The sequence below is a fragment of the Salmo salar genome, chromosome 09, assembly GCF_965601325.2.
Source record: "Salmo salar chromosome 09, fSalSal1, whole genome shotgun sequence".
Lineage (NCBI taxonomy): Eukaryota > Metazoa > Chordata > Actinopteri > Salmoniformes > Salmonidae > Salmo > Salmo salar.
This window is the reverse complement of record NC_138299.1, coordinates 144148044-144171200: the sequence shown is the minus strand read 5'-3', so window position 1 is coordinate 144171200 and position 23157 is coordinate 144148044. Positions and strand designations below refer to the sequence as shown.

General features: G+C 43.6%; 1 protein-coding gene across 1 annotated transcript in view; it reads left to right on the top strand.

The window, feature by feature from the left end:
• LOC106613052 (solute carrier family 12 member 9) overlaps nt 1-23157 on the top strand; it is a 54385-nt gene that overhangs the window by 15823 nt on the left and 15405 nt on the right. Inside the window, exons 7-9 of the mRNA XM_045724701.1 lie at nt 8012-8169; nt 8830-8912; nt 9987-10111. Coding sequence (XP_045580657.1) covers nt 8012-8169; nt 8830-8912; nt 9987-10111 — 366 coding nt within the window. The remainder of the gene's footprint in view (nt 1-8011; nt 8170-8829; nt 8913-9986; nt 10112-23157) is intronic.

The following is a 23157-nucleotide window of genomic DNA, read 5'->3' as shown; positions in this document are numbered from 1 at the left end:
TCTCTTTTACAATAACCCCCAAAAAGCTTTTATCCCAGTTATGAGAAACCTGGATAAGATGCCTGGGATATGCTGATGTTAGATGGGATACTGTGGCATGTAAATATCTTATCCCGTTTACTGTTGTTTTTCGCTGTGTGCAGGCTCGGTTTCACGTATCATGGGTGTTGTGATTATTCTTTTTTTTTTTTCATCTGATTATCAAACAAATCACTTAAAGTAGGCTATACCTGCGCAGTTCCATCCATCATAATAATTCCATAAGAATGTATTTTGCTGATACACCGTAGTCCACTGGACAGTATAGCTTACTTTCACCCCTAATTTAGATACGTTTCTGCTTATAATTTCCAACATTTGGTAGGCCATTTGTCAACTATAGTTAGATACATGCAGCTTCTCTTCTGTCATAACTGGTTGCCCAGAAGACCAAAAAAAGTATTGCTCACCAGAATGTCTTTAATCGATAGAATGAATGCGGTATAATCCAGTTAACACGGTAAAGTTGTCTGTTTCATTTAGGGACCGGGGAGAAAATGCAATAACTCCAGAACAGTGGAAAGATTGTTCCCGTGCAAAATGTCCAAATGTCATCAGTTTGACTGGTTTTATGGAAATGAAAAACTGAGAAAACGATAAACTGTTTCTGATAAGACTTCAGTTCGTCTTGGGTGCATATTTTATCTGGTTTGCATAATTGCAAAAGATAAGTTCCACGTACATTCACATTTTCTCAAGAGATGCTGAAAGACAGAAATCCTATTTCTCAACTCCTGTTCTCAAGACACAATTAACATTTGTTGTATAATTTTAGGCCTACTACAAGAAATGCATAATTATACAGGAGTTAATATTATATTACTCTACATGTGAGAGGTTATAGACCTACAGATGGTGTCTACATTTCACTTACTATTCCATTTAACCCATATGAACTTAAATGAGGAATATTCATGGGTTCAGGGATACTCGTGAGCGGGATATCAAAAGTGCATGTAAACAGCTTATCCTGAATAAGACCTTAACCTCTCTTGGGACGCTAGCGTCCCACCCACGGTTCACACTATTCAACAGCCAGTGAAAAATCAGAGCGCCAAATTCAAAACAACAAAATGTCATAGTCATATGTTTGAGAACTTTCAATTATTTTACACCATTTTAAAGGTACACTTCTCCTTAATGTAACCACATTGTCCGATTTTCAAAAAGGCTTTACGGCGAAAGCATAAAGTTAGATTATGTTAGGACAGGTACAACACAAGAAAAACCACACAGCCATTTTCCAAGCAGGAGAGGGGTCACAAATACCAGAAATTCAGCTAAAATTAAGCACTAACCTTTGACGATCTTCATCAGATGACACTCCTAGGACTCAATGTTAGACAATACATGTATGTTTTGTTCGAAAAAGTTCATATTTATATCCAAAAACAGCATTTTACATTGGCGCGTGATGTTCAGAAAATATTTTGCCTCCAATACTGCTGGTGAATCAGCACAACAATTTACAAAAATACACATCATAAACGTTGATAAAATATTAAACTGTTATTCAAAGAATTATAGATGACCATCTCCTTTATGCAACCGCTGTGACAGATTTCAAAAAAGCTTCACGGGAAAAGCACACTTTGCAGTAATCTGAATATGGCGCTCAAACATACACCAGGCAATACAGATACCTGCCATTTTGGAGTCATCTAAAATCATAAATAGCATTACAAATATTCACTTACCTTTGATCTTCATTAGAAGGCACTTCCAGGAATCCCAGGTCCACAATAAATGTTGTTTTGTTCGATAAAGTCCATTTATGTCCAAATACCTCCTTGTTCTTTGCTACTCCAAATGTAGGAAGCGCGCCCAAAATTTCACGACAAAAAGTTAATAAAGTTATATTTAAGTTCGTTGAAACATGTCAAACGTTGTATAGCATCAATCTTTAGGGCCTTTTTAACATAAAACTTTAATATTCCAACCCGGACGATTCCAATGTTTTGAAAAACGTTTTGGAACACAGCTACCTCATCACGTGAACGCGCGCCACAAAACTCATGTAATTTTCTGAGTCACCAACTTCCCAGCCTTCTTGTTCGCTCTCTGTTCACTGCAAAAGCCTGAAACTAGGTTCTAAAGACTGTTGACATCTAGTGGAAGCCTTAGGAAGTGCAAAATGAACCCTAAGTCACTGTGTTAGATAGGCAATGACTTGAAAAGACTACAAGAACCAGATTTCCCACTTCCTGGTTGGATTTTTCTCAGGTTTTTGCCTGCCATATGAGGTCTGTGAGTATAACAGAAATCATTCAAACAGTTTTAGAAACGTCAGAGTGTTTTCTATCCAAATCTACTAATACTATGCATATTCCAGTTCCTGGGCCCGAGTAGTAGGCCGTTTAATTTGGGTACGTTTTTCATCCGGCCGTGAAAATACTGCCCCCTACCCAAGAGAGGTTAAGCATGATATGTGCTACTATCTGGAATACTGTGTGCATGTAAACGTGTTCAGTGATGGATGATGTAGTAGTTGAGACACCGGATCATGATATCCTAGGTGGTTGATTTCTACACCATCTAGATCATGAGGGAAGTGGCATTCAGGACTCATAGGCACATGTACATAGGCACATGTACGAGTCCATTTCGATCCATACTTCAGCATATGAACAAAAGGATAGTAAGAATGCTTTTATTTCTCCAGTAGGTTCAGTCAGGTTGTTATCTAGCTGTGTCCTTATCTGCTGTGGTTTAGTGTTGCTTTATTTATGTTGGACAAGGCCTGGCATGCAGTGGAGTGTGCCTTTATTGGTCTTAGACTGAATGGAGGAAATGTACAGGGTTTATGAATGATACTACCTCCAAGGTCCTTTTATAGTACTTGATGGTGTCTCAAAACCATATCTAAACCTTTTACTGAACTGTCTTAGTGTGTTTTCATATGTGCAGTAACTACTGACTGCTCCTCCAGTTGTACATAGAGTACAGTAACGCGTTGAAGAGGATAATGGGAACTTGACCAGGGGTAAAGCCACCATTTCATCATGCCTGTTACTGGAAACATAAACTTTTTATTTCTGGCCAGGGAATTCCACATTGATTATAACCTCAATCACCAGAAGGGCTGTATAACATCCTTGACTAGAGGTAAACTTCATAAATGCCGATTACATTACGAAACAATTACACCCTTGTCACAAGGAAGGTCACAGATTATGTCTATCAACAATATGCCATGTTTTTTTGTTGTTGAAAGTAACATGTGGCTGTCAGTTGTAGGACCCAAAAAAGGTCCCAAAGTTTTTCCTATTCAAGTCACTTTTCAGGAAAAACCCATGTCGCTAGTGCATCTGTCACCAAACTAAAAACTTTTCACTTTTATCATATTTATGATATTAACTTTTAAAGTGAACCTGTCACCACCATCCCGGGTTCATGTCATTAAGAGACAGATTAAATAGATTACTGAGATTAAATAGGAAGAATGTGTATTAAAGCCATCAGTCAACGTCACATCAACGAGACATTGCTAAATGCCAAACACCCCCATCGTCACCACGGAGACTCCAAACATTGCCATAGCAACAACACATCGTTGACGGGAAAGCAGTTGAAGGCCGATCACGGTCTGGGTCAGTGATTCTCACTGAGGAGGAACAACTAGAAGCTTTTTGAGTTAGACGTTATTCCCCTTTTGTTAGTCAGAAATGGAGTAACATGGTAGCAGTATCCTGAAATATCCAACAGGTGGCGGTCACACCATCTCACAATATGAGGAGCTCACTTTGTGTTTGACTCTAACATGATGTCGAGAGGTTTCTTAGGCTGCATTTACCCAGGCAGCCCAATTCTGATCATTTCCTGCTATTTGATATTTTTACCAATCACATCAATCTTTTCGCATCAGATTTTTTTCATATCTGATTGGTCTAAAGACCAATTAGTTGGAAAAAGATCAGAATTGAGCTGCCTGTGCCTTACTGATACAGAAACGGTATAACCTTTTGAATAAGGCCAAAATGAATTGCTCTCCTCTTCAGCTAGTTATTCTACATTCTTGGTAAAGGCATTGTGTTCACTTAACATGAATGTCAGGGAGGTTAAGAATGGGTATTCAGATCTCCAATAGTGTTTCCTTTTGGGAGAACGATACCTGATGCATACCTAAATAGGTTACAGGTGTGTGTATGTTCTAGATGGGTCTGAGAAGGTGTATGGGAGCCCAATGTAAAATATGATGGAGAAGGAAGGTCGAATGTCCAGAGATGAGAAGTCTGTTAACCCTTTCTGACAGGGTAGCTAGTGGTGACAGATAGCCCACAGCCAAGTCCTGCCCAATCCCCCAATATACACTCAGCTTAGCGTGTGTCTGCATCTTGGTTAGGGACCCGAATGATCTGCGTGTCTTACTGTCATTCTCTTTCTCTGGGTAAGTGAAGAGAGAGGGTGTGTGTGTGTTTATTTCCTGAATGAGTGACCTTTGGCGTGTATTTGTGTATGACTAACTGCAAAGTGGTTGTGTGTATCTCTATCTCCTCTATGGATGAGTGGCATTGTAGTGTGTGTGTGTGTGTGTGGTGAATGTGTGTGTCTCTGGTTGAGTGACTTGTGTGCATGTGCACCTGTGTTTATTGTGCATCAGTGACCTGTTGGCTAATCCCATCCTGCTATTGAAGCTTATGTATTTATTACTGACTGAATAATTAAATTCATTTATTCATTTTGTTCTGCCATCTCCTTCATGCAGCCTGTTTGTGGAAGCTGTGCTGTCCCACAAGGTTCTGCTATCTCCAACATGCAGCCTGGTGTGTGTGGGGAAGCTGTGCAGTCCCACAGGGCTCTGCTATCTCCAACATGCAGCCTGGTGTGTGTGTGGAAGCTGTGCAGTCCCACAGGGCTCTGATATCTCCAACATGCAGCCTGGTGTGTGTGTGGAAGCTGTGCAGTCCCACAGGGCTCTGCTATCTCCAACATGCAGCCTGGTGTGTGTGTGTGTGTGGGGAAGCTGTGCAGTCCCACAGGGCTCTGCTATCTCCAACATGCAGCCTGGTGTGTGTGGGGAAGCTGTGCAGTCCCACAAGGCTCTGCTATCTCCAACATGCAGCCTGGTGTGTGTGTGTGTGGGGAAGCTGTGCAGTCCCACAGGGCTCTGCTATCTCCAACATGCAGCCTGGTGTGTGTGGGGAAGCTGTGCAGTCCCACAAGGCTCTGCTATCTCCAACATGCAGCCTGGTGTGTGTGGGGAAGCTGTGCAGTCCCACAAGGCTCTGCTATCTCCAACATGCAGCCTGGTGTGTGTGGGGAAGCTGTGCAGTCCCACAAGGCTCTGCTATCTCCAACATGCAGCCTGGTGTGTGTGGGGAAGCTGTGCAGTCCCACAAGGCTCTGCTATCTCTTTGCTTTTTCTTCTGCTTTTTAGCCCCCCATATGGCTTTTATTAGTGTGTGTGAGAGAACGTTGTACCCCCACACACACACACACACTCACACACTCGCTGGCTCGTAGTACTAGTCTCTTGTCCAGACATTGAGGCAACAAGTCCAACATTCTCAGTCTGTCTGTTCTCCCTCTGTCTCATACCTCTGTTCCCTTGCAATCACCCCACTACAGAGTGCATGTCCTTAGCTCTCTTTCCATCCTCACTTTATTTGCTTGCTGTCTCTCCAACACAGATATATCTCTCTCTTGTTCCCCCTGTCTGTCTGTCTGTCTGTCTTTCCATGGCAGTAGCGTGGTGAAAGCGGTCTTGTCCACTGGTAGACTGTACAACGCTCCAAATCTCCAAGTACTTCACCCTCCTACCCTTACTACAACTGGTCCTGTCACTGCCATCACACAGGTAGAGAGCTGGAGAAGGTCCTCTGTAATCCCGTGGACCCCAGGAAGAGTAGCTGCTGCATGAGCAACAGCTACTGGAGACCCTCAACAATAAACCACATCAACATAGTATCAGGAATGAGAATGTAGCCAAACAATATAGAATAGGAGAGGGGTGAAGTAGAGACAGAATGAGAGAGGGTAGCAGAGAGGGAGAGGAGCTCTGCAGGCCTTGTTAGATATTGATCCAGTTTTATACTCCTCAGCCACAGCCTAGCCCCCAGGGAGCACTTAACCATCACACATTGTCTCTCTGTCTGTCTCTCTCTGTCTGTTTCTCTCTGTCTGTCTCTCTCTGTCTGTATGGCCTATCTGCCTCCCTCCCCTCTGTGTTGGTTCTGAAGCGTATTTAAAAAAAAAAAATGAAACAAATGGCAAAAGAACATGAATGTATGCATAAACAAATAAGAGTATGATTGAGGGGATCAACAAACGAGGGAAAGAACAGATGAGGTGTGGAATGAGAATGAGCGTCCAATCTCTCCAGGCTCTTTCACTCATTTAACTGCATTCCCCTCTTAAAAAACCTATTTTCTTCTGTCAGGTGCTTTACTTCGTTCTGTTCTTTATTTCCATGGCAAAGCTCATTCCAGCTTCATGATCCGATCAATAATCTGCATTATGGGATGGAGGGGACACCAGGACGGACACACACACACTCAAAAACAACCGTATACACACATGCTTCTACAAATGCATAGCCTACACAGACATGTTCATAAAAATGACCATATGAAAGTACCCAACTGTGCATGAACACACACAAATGCACATATTCTCTCCTCTGCTCTCTCTGCATGGCTGTCACCTCTATATGATGGCTTTGTTTTGGAGTGCAGGTTTGAAAATGTCAAGCCCGTTCAGATTTATACTGCACCTGCCACACGTCACAGGAATTAATAACTAGGGAATAGCACTGACCAGCTCCATTACACACACACACACACACACACACACACACACACACACACACACACAGAAAACAGAGTCACTTTCAATGGTCCAACCACCACACGAGCATACACTCAAATGAGTGTTATTTTTTTGCTATTCTGTGTGTGTGTGTGTTGCTTGTGGAAAGGACCATTCGAAGTGAATCACTATTAAGCATATGTCAGAGAGCCTGATTAAAGCAATGGCTCATAAACATTTTACTGTGGCACCCGACTCATAACACAGACCAACAATCGCACACACACATCAAGTAACACACACAAACCAATCATTGGCATTTCCTAATTTTCAGGGGAGATATTAATTTATCGTGTGTGGCTCTATCTGGGTTTGTGTGAAAAAATGGTGTTCAAATGTGTTGCTGGACGGAACAATATTTAATAGGGCCATGATGATAAGTATTTAAACCAGACGACCTGAAAGAACGTGACGCGAGTCTTAATTACAGTGGAGAGCGAGGGAGAATGGACACAGTAGTGGGCAGTGAGGGAGAGGGGCAGCGAGAGAATGGACACTGGGGTGGGCAGCGAGGGAGAGGGGCAGCGAGAGAATGGACACTGGGGTGGGCAGCGAGAGAATGGACACTGGGGTGGGCAGCGAGGGAATGGACACTGGGGTGGGCAGAGGGAGAAGGGGAGCGAGAGAATGGACACTGGGGTGGGCAGAGGGAGAAGGGGATCGAGAGAATGGACACTGGGGTGGGCAGAGGGAGAAGGGGAGCGAGAGAATGGACACTGGGGTGGGCAGCGAGGGAGAGATTGAAAGTGAGAGGGGTAGAAAGAACTGGTGAAATGGAGGGGGTGGGAGAAACGGTATGTTGAGAAGGAGGAAATAGTGGTTGAGGGAGATATGGTGAGTGAAGAGCGGTGGGGAGAGGAGCAGACTTGCTTTACTAATTTTCATTTCTGCAGCTCCGTTGTGTGGGAAAGGGGTGGAGTGAGGCAGGGCACAATCAGAGAGGGGTGTCCATTTTCACTCTCTGATTTCTCTCTCCATCTCTTATTCAAGTATTAAGATAACACACGGCAAATAAAGTAGAAACATCTGTCTTTCTTTCACCCGCTGTCTCACCCCTTTCCTCTTGCAGCTATTCATGTAGATGTTTGTTTGCGTGTTACCATTCACTCTTCATAGGTAACAAGTGTTTAATTTGAATGTGTATATAATCTGATTTCTCTCTCAGTATTCTCCTCCAGAGGGACTACAGTTTCCTGCGGGACATTAATGTGTGGAACCCGTTGGTGACCGTTGGTGTGTACTCCTCCACCATGTCTGCTGCCATGAGTAACCTGATAGGGGCGTCTCGCATCCTCTACGCCCTGGCACGGGATGACCTGTTTGGTGGGTACACCCATGTCCTCTTCTCTTGTTCTCTCCCTCATTATTTTTCTTTATAGCTTCTTCTGTCTCCCCTCTCACTGGCGTTGTGTGTGGATAGGGGAGATGAATAGCGATATTAAGCAGGGTTCCCCTGTAGTGGGCAGCTGGAGCAGGGGAGATGACTCAAAACCATACTGAACCAAACTGACAATGACTCAGCTCTGGATTGCTAGCAATGCTTTTCAGGGGTTAAAAAGAGATTTTAGTTTCTGTTTTTTTTGTCTCTGCCTAGTTGACTGTTTGATTAAAGCTGTCTAACTTCAAATTAATTTCTTATCATGTGTGTGTCATTCATACCTGCTGCATGCGGCATCACCTTGTCACTGTCCTACACCCACTGCCTAATATAGTGTAACACACATATACACACCTCATCTCACCCAGTTTAAAACTATCTGCTTTGTCTTCCCTCTTTTACCTTTCCTTCCTTCCTCTCTCCTATCCTCTCCTTTTATTTCCTCCCTTTCTCCATCCCCTGTTCTTGGCTGCATTGATTTGAGTTGAAAGTCTCCTAATTTAATTAATTTCATGTATTAACTGTGAAATGTGGTCCTTAACTTTAATCCCCTCCGTTTTGCTCCTTCACGACCTCCCTCTTGCTCTCACATATGCTCTCTGCAGGCACAGTGTTGTCTCCAGCTAAGAAGACATCTCGCAATGGGAACCCCTGGGTGTCTGTCCTCCTCTCCTGGTTCCTAGTACAGGTAAGACAATGGGAACCCCTGGGTGTCTGTCCTCCTCTCCTGGTTCCTAGTACAGGTAAGACAATGGGAACCCCTGGGTGTCTGTCCTCCTCTCCTGGTTCCTAGTACAGGTAAGACAATGGGAACCCCTGGGTGTCTGTCCTCCTCTCCTGGTTCCTAGTACAGGTAAGACAATGGGAACCCCTGGGTGTCTGTCCTCCTCTCCTGGTTCCTAGTACAGGTGAGACACACAGAGGATAGATTAGGTCTAATTTCACATGCTCAATAATCTGATCAGGTCAGATGAAGGAAAGAGATGGAGAGAGTAGAGGAGAAAGGTAGATGGAGAAGAGAAGTCATTTGAGGTTACTGAGAAATGGCCAAGAGGGAGGGAGACCAGGGGTGAGAGAGGAGGCAAGAGATGGGAGGGTAAAGATGCAAAGAGGAGAGAGCTCGTTAATGACTGGCTAGTCAGATACTCTTCAAGAAGTGAGAAAGGCTAAATGGCTCGTCTTTCTCTTCCTCTCTCATCCCTCGCTCCGTTTCTCCGCTGGAGTGGGGGAGTAATTAGAGGAAATCGTTAGCCTGTATCAGAGCTCATTGACTCACTAGTCCTGGCCCTCTTTCTATCCCTCGCACGCTCTCTCTTTCGCTCTCAGCCATTTCAATGATTCACTGATGACACGAATGATAATCTAATCTCACTCCATGTTAAACAATCTCAGACGAAAGGGAGCGAGGGGTGAGTAGAAAAAAGCTGGGGAAATGTTGCAGTATCATGTACACGCTACATGAACTGAGCATACAGCATGAAGACGAATGACCTAATCTCTCACACACACAGATGATTGTGTGGTGCACTGGCAGGCCCAGAATTTGCCCATGCTGGCCTGTGGCTGAGGGCTCAGTTAATAGCTAATTAATGCTGTTGTAAAAGATCCTCTCAGGGCTCAACTAGGGAGACTGACTTAGCATTGTAGAGGTCAGAGGAGAAACTATTCCTTCCCTCCGTCCTCTCTCTCTCTCTTTCTCTCTCCCGTCAATGAAATGGGTTCATTAATCACAATTTTACTCTTCTCTTTTCTCTATCTATAGTTGGTGTTGTTCACAGGGAAGTTGAACACCATCGCCAGCATTGTAACCATCTTCTTCCTGCTGGTCTATGCAGCTGTGGACCTGGCCTGTCTGGCTCTGGAGTGGGCCTCAGCTCCTAACTTCAGGTACTAAGTCAAACTGTATTTATCACATGCGCCAAATAAAACTGGTGTAGACTTTACAGTGAAATGCTTGCTTAAGAACATTTCCCAACGATGCAGAGTTAAAAAAGAATAATACAAACTGAAATAGTAATTAACATGAGGAATAACATAAAGTACAGTAGAATGGTGCTATGTACAGGTACCAGATCAGGGGTACGAGGTATTTTGAGGTAGATATGTACATGAAGGCAGGGTAAAGTGACTAGGCATCAGGATAGATATTATTATTGTTATTATTAAGAGTAAAATAAAGAACAGAGTAGCAGCAGCAAGTGTGTGGGGGGGGGGGGGGGGGGGTTGTTGGTGGCACCTTAATTGGGGAGGACGGGCTCATGGTAATGACTGGAGCAGGATGAGTTGAATGGTATCAAATACAGCACACATGGGTTTCCAGGTGATTGGTGCCATTCCAGCCATTATTATGAGCCGTTCTCCCCTCAGCAGGCTCCTGTGCCATATGCAGTGTTTGAGTCTGTGAGGGATTTGTGTGGGAGTGACAGCGTTTTGTGTGTGTGGACAGTGCGCTCAGAAAGTATTCGGGCCACTTGACTTTTTCCACATTTTGTTACTTTACAGCCTTATTCTAAAATTGATTAAATAGTTTTTTTTCTTCATCAATCTATACACACTACCCTGTAATGACGAAGCAAAAACAGGTTTTTAGATATTTTTGCAAATGTATTAAAAATGTAAAACTGATATCACATTTACATAAGTATTCAGGCCCTTTGCTATGAGACTTGAAATTGAGCTCAGGTGTATCCTGTTTCCATTGATCATCCTTGAGATGTTTCTACAACTTCATTGGAGTGCACCTGTGGTAAATTCAATTGATTGGATAAGATTTGGAAATGCACACACCCGTCTATATAAGGTCCCACAGTTGACAGTGCCAAGCCATGAGGTTGAAGGAATTTTCCATAGAGCTCCAAGACAGGATGGTGTCAAGGCACAGATCTGGGGAAGGGTACCAAAAGATTTCTGCAGCATTGAAGGTCCCCAAGAATACAGTGGCCTCCATCATTCTTAAATGGAAGAAGTTTAGAACCACCAATACTCTAAGAAGAGCTGGCGGAGGTGACCAACAACCTGATGGTCACTCTGATAGAGCTCTAGAGTTCCTCTGTGGAGATGAGAGAACCTTCCAGAAGGACAACCATCTCTGCAGCACTCCACCAATCAGGCCTTTATGGTAGAGTGGCCAGACAAAAGCCATTCCTCAGTAAAAAGCACGACAGCCTGCTTGGTTTGCCAAAAGGCACCTAAAGGACTCTGACCATGAGAAACAAGATTCTCTGGTCTGATGAAACCAAGATTGAACTCTTTGGCCTGAATGCCAGGCATCACGTCTGGAGGAAACCTGGCACCATCCCTACAGTGAAGCGTGGTGGCAGTATGGATGTTTTTCAAATGCAGGGACTGGGAGACTAGTCAGGAACGAGGGAAAGATGAACGGAGCAAAGTAGAGATCCTTGATGAAAACCTGCTCCAGAGCGCTCAGGACCTCAGACTGGGGCGAAGGTTCACCTTCTAACAGGACAACAACCCTATGCACACAGCGTTGAGGAATTGCACTTACACTATCTTATGAACTTCTTAGTTAGTGCCCAGCTTTTCGTCAACATAGTCCTTTTTTAAGTTTGTTTTACATCCATTCAAATTCTAATAGTTCCTTGCAGTATTTTAAAAAGTCTTTCCAACACTCCCCCTCGATGATCAGCGTCGCTGATAAATAGGCTATGGACATGCTGCGTGTATTTGTTTCTATTTTAATAATGGTCAATTTCATCTTCATGCTATATCACAGCTGTCCGCTTCATACTTTCCTTGTCAATTCACTATCTTATAGCCTGCTTTTGGAAAGGTAGGCAAAGGTTTTTTTTAATGTTTTTCTGGAAAGGAGAAATATTTGCTTGTGTCTGTATGCTGGTGGCTTTGATTGACGGGTGCTTTACTGGTGTGCACGTGTGAGTCGGCTGATTATCTCTATAGGCCTATACGGTATGTCTCTTCAGAAAGTTTCCTAAAGTAGTCTGTCTGAACTCATCTATTTTAATACGAATCAAACACTCCTGTCATGATTTCACCTTGTAAAAGGCCCATTTTCAGTAGCTTACGCTACATTAGGTCTCATCACGGCATGCTCTGTCTATCTGATGGTTGGATGGTGTGGAGAGTTAGTGTTCCACAGTGTGCACCAGCTGGGTGTTGTGGCCACGTGCTAATTAAGACATAAACTGGACAGCGCTCCCAGCTGCACATCTGAGAAGGACTGAAGAATAGTGTGTGTGTTGAATACGGTGAATCCTCAAATGTTGATGTAATCACAATTAATCACATTTTAATTGAAGTTGCGGTATAGACTTGCAATATCCACAGCGCGCGCACACACCAAGACCCACCTCCTTTCACTCAAGCAGGCAGCACAGTTCAGTTAGTCTTAGAGCGAAGAGTACCTAGATAATCATGTCGTGCAGCTCTGTGTGCTGTTAATGATGTGTGATTGGGTTGGTGTGTGGACACATCTGTGTATCACAACACAATTTTCAGAAAGGGGAAACTATCTCTAGAAGTTCCTACCTCCCTGTACTTCTCTGTCCATATCTGTGCTTGTCCATGTGTCAAGGGTATATAAAGTTAGAAAAGTTTTGTGTGTGTATGTTACCCAAACTTTTCCCTCTCTCCGTATCGCCCTCCTTATTGGTCGACAAATTCAGCTGGGGGCTGATAAGGCACGTGGTTGGCTAGCTGCTGTGGTGCACTTCCTTAATTATATTAGCATGTTGCTGTTGTCGCAGGGCGGGTTCTGGGTGTTGTTGTTGTTGATTGTGTTCCCTGCACCTCTTTCCAGGCGAAAATCATTTAAAGCCATTTAGCGCTGCTCTCCCCTGAGAACTGCTCTGTAATTAGCATAACTAATTTAGCAGAAATATTTCCTTTCCCCTAAATTTGGCACACGGTTGTTTAGCTGATGGGAAGGGGAGGGGACTGCTGAATTATGATGTAGCGGAAGAGCTCTGCTTGTTAAGTGTGTGTGTGTAGGGGTGTGAAAATATTTAATTTATTTTTTAACTGTCCCATTAATGTGTCCACTGTGTCCAACACACTCCTCTTCATCTTTCTGAATGTGTGTGTAAAGGGGTTGTTGCCTGCAGCTACTTCAGTGACTGGCTCCAGTTTTCCAGAGCACTCCTCTGGGGCAGTATGTTCACTACTGATGGGACTGACTACTGGCTTTAGAGGACTGGGCTGACTGGCTTAGACAGGCTAGGTTTTTGGGTAAGACTTGAAGCCCAGGCTCTGTTATTAACTACACATGCAGTGAGTCTGAGTGTATTCTGTCACTCTTAGCGTACGTTTTGTGAAGGTTACTCTAATTACAGTGAGAGACCCTTCTGAATGATATGACTGACGTAATGTCTGAATGAGCACTCACTGACGTACTTCTAGATCTGCCAACTTTGTGTGCACTTGGAACTAAGTGTGTGTTTGCAGAGCGGGGGTGTTTTTAAGGTGATGGTTGGCAGTAGCACAGTTATGTCCTCTCTAATCATGACGTGTCTTTTGGCTGGCCGCCGAGTCCCCTCTCTCTCTCCCTAAGTACTTGATGGTGGACAATTTTTTTGTTTTTGCTGATGTCAGCAAAGTGACATCAGTCATTGGGAAATGATTGGGTTGAGGGCAACGAGAGAGGTGGGAAGAAGGGGGAGACATGGGGAGTGCCAGCGATACACTGACACTAATGAGAGAGGGATTACAGAGAGCAAAAGAAAGGGAGGAGGAGAGGGAGCACAGGCAGGGTGAGCTTTTAACATAACACTCTCTCCATCAGGGAGGGAGAGAGAGGAGTGGATAGAGATAAGAGGGATTGTGAGAGGAGGGGGGGGTTAAGATTGAGAAGTAAGACATTGGGGGTGACAAATTATGTGAAATTGGCAATAACACAAATGGAAAGTGGGGAGAGAAAGTTTGAGCAAATAGGGGAAAAGAAGAGCCATTTCACTCTAGTGATGGAGAGAAGGGTAACGACTGCGCCAGTCTTCTCCATCTCTCTCCCCATCACGTTTTAGTGGGGGCTATGAAGCATTTAGTGCTCGGGTGTGTTCCACTCTGTTAATGAAGCTGTCTTTTAGCGTAGCCTAGCACTACCAGCTGGGCCCAGGCCTGTTCATTTGGATGGAAATGACAGTAGCTATCCTTAATAGCTGTTTATCTGCTGAAGATGTTATTGCAGGAGATTAGGGTCACTACGTGATCAATGACCCTACCTTTTCTGCACCTGCCCCCGTGGGGGAGCTTAGACGCATCACACACACACACACACACACACACGTACATCACACACACACGTACACCTCCCTTGGATTTCTTCTTATTTGATTGTATTACAAAGTGGGAATAAAAATGAATTTAATTGTATATTCTTTTGTCAACAATCTACAGCAAATACTCATGTCAAAGTGGAAGAAATATTCATTTTTCTTTTAAAGATGAATGAAAAATAAAACATTAATATAACTTGTTTACATAAGTGTTCACCCATGTCATTCATACGTGTTAGAAACACATTTGGCAGTGATTATAGCTGAGTCTTCTTGGATAAGTCTTGTAAGATATTTGCACACCTGTATTGTGCAATTTAAATATTTATTTTATTCAAACTTGATTTAACAATATTCTTATTTACAATAATGGCCTACTGGGGAACTGCCATGTTCAGGGCCAGAACGACAGATTTGTACCTTGTCAGCTCGGGGATTCGATCCAGCAAACTTTCGGTTACTGGCCCTATGCTCTAACCACTAGGCTACCTGCCGCCCCCGCTTACTTGCCCATTATTTTCTAAATTAGTGCTGGGATAATGGCTAGACAGACATTTTCAAGTCTTGCCATTGTCAAGCAGATTTAAGTCAACTTTCAAAACGGGAACATTCACTGTCTTCTTGGTAAGCAACGCCACTGTAGATTTGGCTTTGTGTTGTAAGGTTATTATCCTGATGAAAGGTCAATTCCTCTCCCAGTGTCTCGTGTAAAGCAGACTGAAGCAGGTTTTCCTCTAGAATTTTGCCTGTGCTTAGCTCCATCCCTCTCTTTTGCTGATGTCAAGCATACCCATACCATGATGCAGCCATCTCAATACTTGAAAATACTTTTGTTAATTAGTAAAAATGTGTAGAATTTTATATTCACTTTGACATTATGAAGTATTTTGTGTAAGTTGATTACAAAAAATTACATCTCTTTTAATCTCTTTCAATCCCACTTTAAGCAACAAAATGTTGAAAAAGTCAAAGGGGGTGTAGACTTTCTGTAAGCACTGTATACACACACTCTCTCTCACACACTAACTACCAAACACTCATTTACGTATACACACGCTTACACTCACTCAAACATGTATCCTATTCAATTACTAGAGGGGCTATGTCAAAAACCCTCTGGGATGAAAATGGCAGACATATTGGTCAGGGAGAAATCCAAACCAGTCTAATTGGAATGAATGGTGGTAGAGGCATAATCCTGATTTTACTTATGACGGAAAATACAAATAAGGCATGTGATGCTTTTGGTAATGTAGTGTATGTGGACGCCTGCTCGTCAAACATCTCGTTCCAAAATCATGGGATTTAAATGGAGTTGGTTCCTCATCTGCTGTTATAACAGCCTCCACTCTTCTAGAAGGGCTTTCCACTAGATGTTGGAGCATTGCTGCGTGGACTTGCTTCCGTTCAGCCACAAGCATTAGTGAGGTCGGGCACTGATGTTGGGCGTTTAGGCCTGGCTCACAGTCGGTGTTCCAATTCATCCCAAAGGTGTTTGATGGGGTTGAGGACAGGGCTCTGCAGGCCAGTCAAGTTCTTCCACACCGATCTCAACAAACAATTTCTGTATGGACATCGTTTTGTGCACGGGGGCATTGTCATACTGAAACAGGAAAGGGCCTTCCCCAAAATGTTGCCATAAAGTTGGAAGACAGAATCATCTAGAATGTTATTGTACGCTGTAGCATTAAGATATCCCTTCACTGGAACTAATGGGCGTAGCCCGAACCGTTATTCCTCGTCCACCAAACTTTACATTTGGCACTAAGCATTGGGTAGGTAGCATTCTCCTAGCATCCACCAAACCCCTTCGTCGTACTGCCAGATGGTGAAGCGTTATTCATCACTCCAGAGAGCACTTTTCCACTGCTCGAGAGTCCAATGGCGGTGAGCTTTACACCATGCTTGGCATTGCATATGGTGATCAGTTGACCGGGGCAACTCGAGCAGGGCAGAAATGTGACGAACTGACTTGTTGGAAATGTGGCATCCTATGATGGTGCCACGTTGAAAGTCACTGAGCTCTTCAGTAAGGCCATTCCCTTTACTCAGTACTTTGTTGAAACACCTTTTGGCTGCAATTACAGCCTTGAGTCTTCTTGGGTATGACACTACAAGCTTGGCACACCTGTATTTGGGGAGTTTCTCCCATTCTTCTCTGCAGATCCTCTCAAGCTCTGTCAGGTTGGATGGGGAGCGTTGCTGCACAGCTATTTTCAGGTCTCTCCAGAGATGTTCAATCAGGTTCAAGTCCGGGCTCTGGCTCGACCACTCAAGGACATTCATAGACTTGTCCTGAAGCCACTCCTGCATTGTCATGGCTGTGTGCTTAGGGTCGTTGTCCTGTTGGACGGTGAACCTTCGCCCAGTCTGGGGTCCTGAGCACTCTGGAGCAGGCTTTCACTGTACTTTGCTCTGTTCATCTTTCCCTCGATCCTTACTAGTCTCCCAGTCCTTGCCGCTGAAAAACATCCCCACAGCATGATGCTGCCACCACCATGCTTCACCGTAGGGATGGCGCCATGTTTCTTCCAGACGTGATGCTTGGCATTCAAGCCAAGGAGTTCAATCTTGGTTTCATCAGACCAGAGAATCTTGTTTCTCACGGTCTGAGTCTTTAGGTGCCTTTTGGGTAAGACCAAGCGGCCTGTCGTGCTTTTTACTGAGGAATGGCTTTTGTCTGGCCACTCTACCATAAAGGCCTGATTGGTGGAGTGCTGCAGAGATGGTTGTCCTTCTGTAAGGTTCTCCCATCTCCACAGAGGAACTCAGGAGCTCTTTCAGAGTGACCATCGGGTTCTTGGTCACCTCCTTGACCAAGGCTCTTCTCCCCCGATTGCTCAGTTTGGCCAGGCGGACAGATCTAGGAAGAGTCTTGGTGATTCCAAAGTTCTTCCATTTAAGAATGATGGAGGCCACTGTGGTCTTGTGGACCTTTAATGCTGCAGAAATGTACCCTTCCCCAGATCTGTGCCTAGACACAATTCTCTCTCGGAGCTCTATGGACAATTCCTTTGACCTCATGGCTTGGTTTTTGCTCTGACATGCACTATCAACTGTGGGACCTTTTATATACATTTACATTTACGTCATTTAGCAGACGCTCTTATCCAGAGCGACTTACAAATTGGTGCATTCTGATATCCAGTGGAACAACCACTTTACAATAGTACATCTATATCTGTTTTTTTGGCGGGGGGGGGGGGGGGGGGGGGGGTTAGAAGGATTACTATATCCTATCCCAGGTATTCCTTAAAGAGATGGGGTTTCAGGTGTCTACGGAAGGTGGTGATTGACTCCGCTGTCCTGGCGTCGGGAGGGAGCTTGTTCCACCATTGGGGTGCCAGAGCAGCGAACAGTTTTGACTGGGCTGAGCGGGACAGTGTGTGTGCCTTTCCAAATCATGTCCAATCAAATTAATTTACCACAGGTGGACTCCAAGTTGTAGAAACATCTCATGGATGATCAGTGGAAACAGGATGCACCTTAACTCAATTGCGAGTCTATTAGCAAAGGATCTGAATACTTATGTAAATAAGGTATTTTTAATTTTCAAACATTTCTAAACTTGTTTTTGCTTTGTCATTATGGGGTACTGTGTGTAGAATGGTGAGGGGAAAAAGTCAAGGGGTCTGAATACCTCCCGAATGCACAGAAATTGTGTAATACAATTGTCAACTTAAAATATTGTCATATAATTATTTATACGGGTTTTATACACATGTTCTGTATAAATAGCCTCTTAAAATGTATGTAAACGGACCGTAAATGTGTCGGGGCTCTATTTTCGGCTGGCGTTAAGGTGGCGCTAGTTGTCATACGCAGGTTAGCTTGCGATTTCGTCATGTAAAAACTTACGCACTGGCATTTCCCAGCCCTAACGGCAGGTTCTTATATCAGCTCGGTTGCGCTCAGCTTGCATGGGTGGGGTGGAAATGTTAGAGGTGATCCAAAGTGCTAATTTCAGGCAGCGCCGATATGGATTTTTAACACCAACCAAAACCTGGTTTTAGCGGGAACTTGGTTGGTTATATCATGAATTTTGACAGCAGAAACTCAGCCTATCCAGCCGTGACGCACACTGCCCATATGCACATATGGAACAAGAGTAGCCTAATGGGCTTTTGGTGCCTGTATAGTTCCTATTTAGATACATAAAAACCATTTTGTTTTTCTTATTTCGTTTTATTTGGCATAGCATCCCCTCTCAATACATGTTTTTTTTTGTCCTGCCCAATGCAGTCGCCAAATAGTCAAGACTGTCGATAAAGGGTTTGGTTCCTGAGATCGCTTGGAAATAAATCTTAATCACCGACCCTTTATTAAAATCTAACGTTTGAGAGGAGTTAAACAGTGTGCAGACATTCCCTTATCTATGCGTTGTTGGCAGGCCCTCATTATTTTGGCCATTCAGGTCAGGTATTGGACGTACGTAAAACCCCGTCCATGATGTAGATTACATGTCCATGCCCATCCCGAGACGACAGATGAGAACCTCGGTGACCCTCGTATTTAGAAGTAACCTGTAACAATTGCGTGTTTTCCATTTCATATGTTCACAACCCAAGCCCTGCCTTCGGCCTGCTATAACAACGTCTGGTTCAACATGAATGTATGTTTTTTTATGTTGGCCATTTTTATGATATCATTACATTTTACATTTATTGTTTAAAAAAGTGCTTGTTTTTCTTATTTTATTACAACCGATCTTATTAGAATGATTCACCTTTCTGGTTTTATGGTTACAACATATGTGGTGCGCATGCAATATCAACTTCTGGATATGTTTGAATGCGATCTGATTGTAAAATGGTTCAGATTATATTCATAAACATAGACCTATTTGAGAGCACTATAACAGTGAGTGAACGTTCTCTCTTTCTCTATATTGGATCTTTGTCCAGCTACTGTGAACATCCTCCATAGTCTGCGTTGTTTTAACATTCTATGCCAGCGGGGAGCAATTGTGGTGCCTGTAAGTCTGACATCGGCAATTTAAAACAAGTTGTTTTGTTTAAAATTTGTTTTATGTTGTCTTTTTAGGCCTTTTCAATAATGAATTTAATCTTGCTTATTGACAGTGTTTGGCATGTCCATACTCAGACATAATGCAATTTACAGTAGGCCTAGCCTCTATATCAGTGTGAATGCTATTGAAGCCATGCAATTACTTAGAAGAATGTGGACTGCAAATGGGTTCAAGTTAACATATTTAGCAAAATTGGTCTACATTTTATTTCATTTCTGTAAGCCATTTAACAAACTAACGTTATAGTTAGTCATTCTGCCCCTGAACAAGGCAGTTAACCCACTGTTCCTAGGCCATCATTGTAAATAAGAATGTGTTCTTAACTGACTTGCCTAGTTTAAATAAAGGTTAAATAAAAAATGTTAGAATTGGAGAAGATTCCAAGGCAATACATAAAGACCGTAAATACACAACAATCACAAATGTCAGCGGACTTGCTGGCATTGGAGCGAAAGGGCTGGGTTTAGATGAATAAACAAGTTGTGGGTGTGTCGAGGCTTGCCCCCTCACTGGCCAATCAGAACCTGCTCCATGGTGAAAATGGCAAAAATATTTCTGACACCCCTGAAACTATAACGCTGTTTCCTGCACTTAGATTTACCGTTGAAATAGAGCCCTCAATGTTTGTTTTCTTGGAAAGCTGTGAGTGCTATTATATGATACAAGAACAGTACTTGTTGCATTTACAACTTGTCTAAATCCTATCATTAGCTGATTTCGGCTGGTGTATGGCTGTGGATTGACTGCTTTGTTTGAATGGAATGTTGGCTTAATATTGGCAGTCCTCTAAAACTGGCTGGCTAGCTAGCTAACAAACAAAGTGCAGATCAATTATTCAATTCATTATTTTACACTATCTTATCACACCATGGTTGACCAACTCCCTGACCAAAATGGCTGACCTTTATCGAATCAAATCGAAGTTTATTGGTCGTGTACACAGTTCAGCAGGTGTTATAGCGACATAGCGAAATGCTTATGTTACAAGCTCCTAACAATGCAGTCAAATGTCAAACAGCTAGAATGTAAGAAAATAAATCAAGAATGGCGGACGAATCCAATTAACAACCCAAAAAGCACTGTAGCAGTATCAAAATTATATCCATACATAAACTGAGCAAAAAAAGAAACATCCCTTTTTTAGGACCCTGTCTTTCAAAGATAATTTGTAAAAATCCAAATAACTTCACAGATCTTAATTGTAAAGGGTTTAAACACTGTTTCGCATGCTAGTTCAGTGAACCATAAACAATTAATGAACATGCACCTGTGGAACGGTTGTTAAGACGCTTACAGACGGTAGGCAATTAAGGTCACAGTTATGAAACCTTAGAACACTAAAGAGGCCTTTCTACTGACTGAAAATCACTAAAAGAAAAATGCCCAGGGTCCCTGCTCATCTGCGTGAATGTGCCTTAGGCATGCTGCAAGGAGGCATGAGGACTGCAGATGTTGCCAGGGCAATAAATTGCAATGTCCGTACTGTGAGATGTCTAAGACAGCGCTACAGGGAGACAGGACGGACAGCTGATCGTCCTCGTAGTGGCAGACCACGTGTGATACCTGCACAACAACTGCCCGAGTTACACCAGGAATGCACAATCCCTCCATCAGTGCTCAGACTGTCCGCAATAGGCTGAGAGAGGCTGGACTGAGGGCTTGTAGGCCTGTTGTAAGGCAGGTCCTCACCAGACATCACCGACAACAACATCGCCCATGGGCACAAACCCACCGTCACTGGACCAGACAGGACCGGCAAAAGGTGCCCTTCATTGACGAGTCACGGTTTTGTCTCACCTGGGGTGATGGTCGGATTTTGCGTTTATCGTCGAAGGAATGTGCGTTACACTGAGGCCTGTACTCTGGAGTGGGATCAATTTGGAGGTGGAGGGTCTGTCATGGTCTGGGCGGTGTGTCACAGCGTCATCGGACTGAGCTTGTTGTCATTGCAGGCAATCTCAACGCTGTGCGTTACAGGGAAGACATCCTCCTCCCTCTTGTGGTACCCTTCCTGCAGGCTCCTCCTGACATGACCCTCCAGCATGACGATGCCACCAGCCATACTGCTCCTTCTGTTCGTGATTTCCTGCACAACAGGAATATCAGTGTTCTGCCATGGCCAGCAAAGAGCCCGGATCTCAATCCCATTGAGCACGTCTGGGACCTGTTGGATCGGAGGGTGAGGGCTAGGGCCATTCCCCCCAGAAATGTCTGGGAACTTCCTGGTGCCTTGGTGGAAGAGTGGGGTAACATCTCACAGCAAGAACTAGTAAATCTGGTGCAGTCCATGAGGAGGAGCTGCACTGCAGTAATTAATGCAGCTGGTGGCCACCAGATACTGACTGACTTTTGATTTTGACCCCCCCACCCTTTGTTCAGGGACACATTATTCCATTTCTGTTAGTCACATGTCTGGAACTTGTTCAGTTTGTCTCAGGTGTTGAATCTTGTTATGTTCATACAAATATTTACACATGTTAAGTTTGCTCAAACTAAATGCAGTTGACAGTGAGAGGATGTTTTATTTTTTTGCTGAGTGTATGTACACCGGGGGAATTTACACACGCTAAACTAAGAATATGTACAGCAGTAGATGCATAAAACATTGAGTTGCACCCCATTTTACCATCAGAACAGCCTCAATTCATTGGGACATGGACTCAACTGTCAAAAGTTTTCCACAGGGTTGCTGGCCCATGTTGACTCCAATGCTTCCCAAAGTTGTCAAGTTGACTGGGTGTCCCTTGGTTGGTGGCTGGGTGTCCCTTGGTTGGTGGCTGGGTGTCCCTTGGTTGGTGGCTGGGTGTCCCTTGGTTGGTGGACCGTTCTTGATACACACAGAAAACTGTTGCGTGAAACCCAGCAGCGTTGCTGTTCTTGACACACTCAAACCGGTGCGCCTGGCTCCTACTACCATACCCCGTTCAAAGGCACTTAAATATTTTGTCTTGCCCATTCACCCTCTGAATGGCGCACACACACACAATCCATGTCTCAATTGTCTCACTCACTCACACGCCAAATTCAAAAACAGAAAAACTCATTATAAAAAATAATGAAACATAAGTGTTATACATCGGTTTAAAGATGAACTTCTTGTTAATCCAACCACGGTGTCAGATTTCAAAGACTACGCCAAAAGCAAACCATGCGATTATCTGAGAACAGCGCCCATCAGACAAATCATTAAACAGTAACCAGCCAAGTAGACGAGTAACAAAAGTCAGAAATGGCGATTAAAATTTATCACTTACCTTTGATCTTCATATGGTTACACTCACAAAACTCCGTTACCCAATAAATGTTTGTTTTGTTCGATCAAGTCCTTCTTTCTAGCCAAAAACCTCAGCGTGTTTAGCGCATTTTGTTCAGTAATCCACTGTCTCAAATAACATCCGGTGAAATTGCAGAGCGTGAAACTCAACAAAACAGAAATTCTCATAATAAACTCACATAAAAGATACAATGTTATACACCAGCTTAAAGATAAACTTCTTGTTAATCTAACCGCTGTGTCAGATTTCAAAAAGGCTTTACGGCGAAAGCAAACCATGCAATTATCTGAGAACAGCGCCCAGCAGACAAATCATTACAGTTAGCAGGCTAGAAGAGGAGTAACAAAAGTCAGAAATAGCGATAAAACCTACCTTTGATCT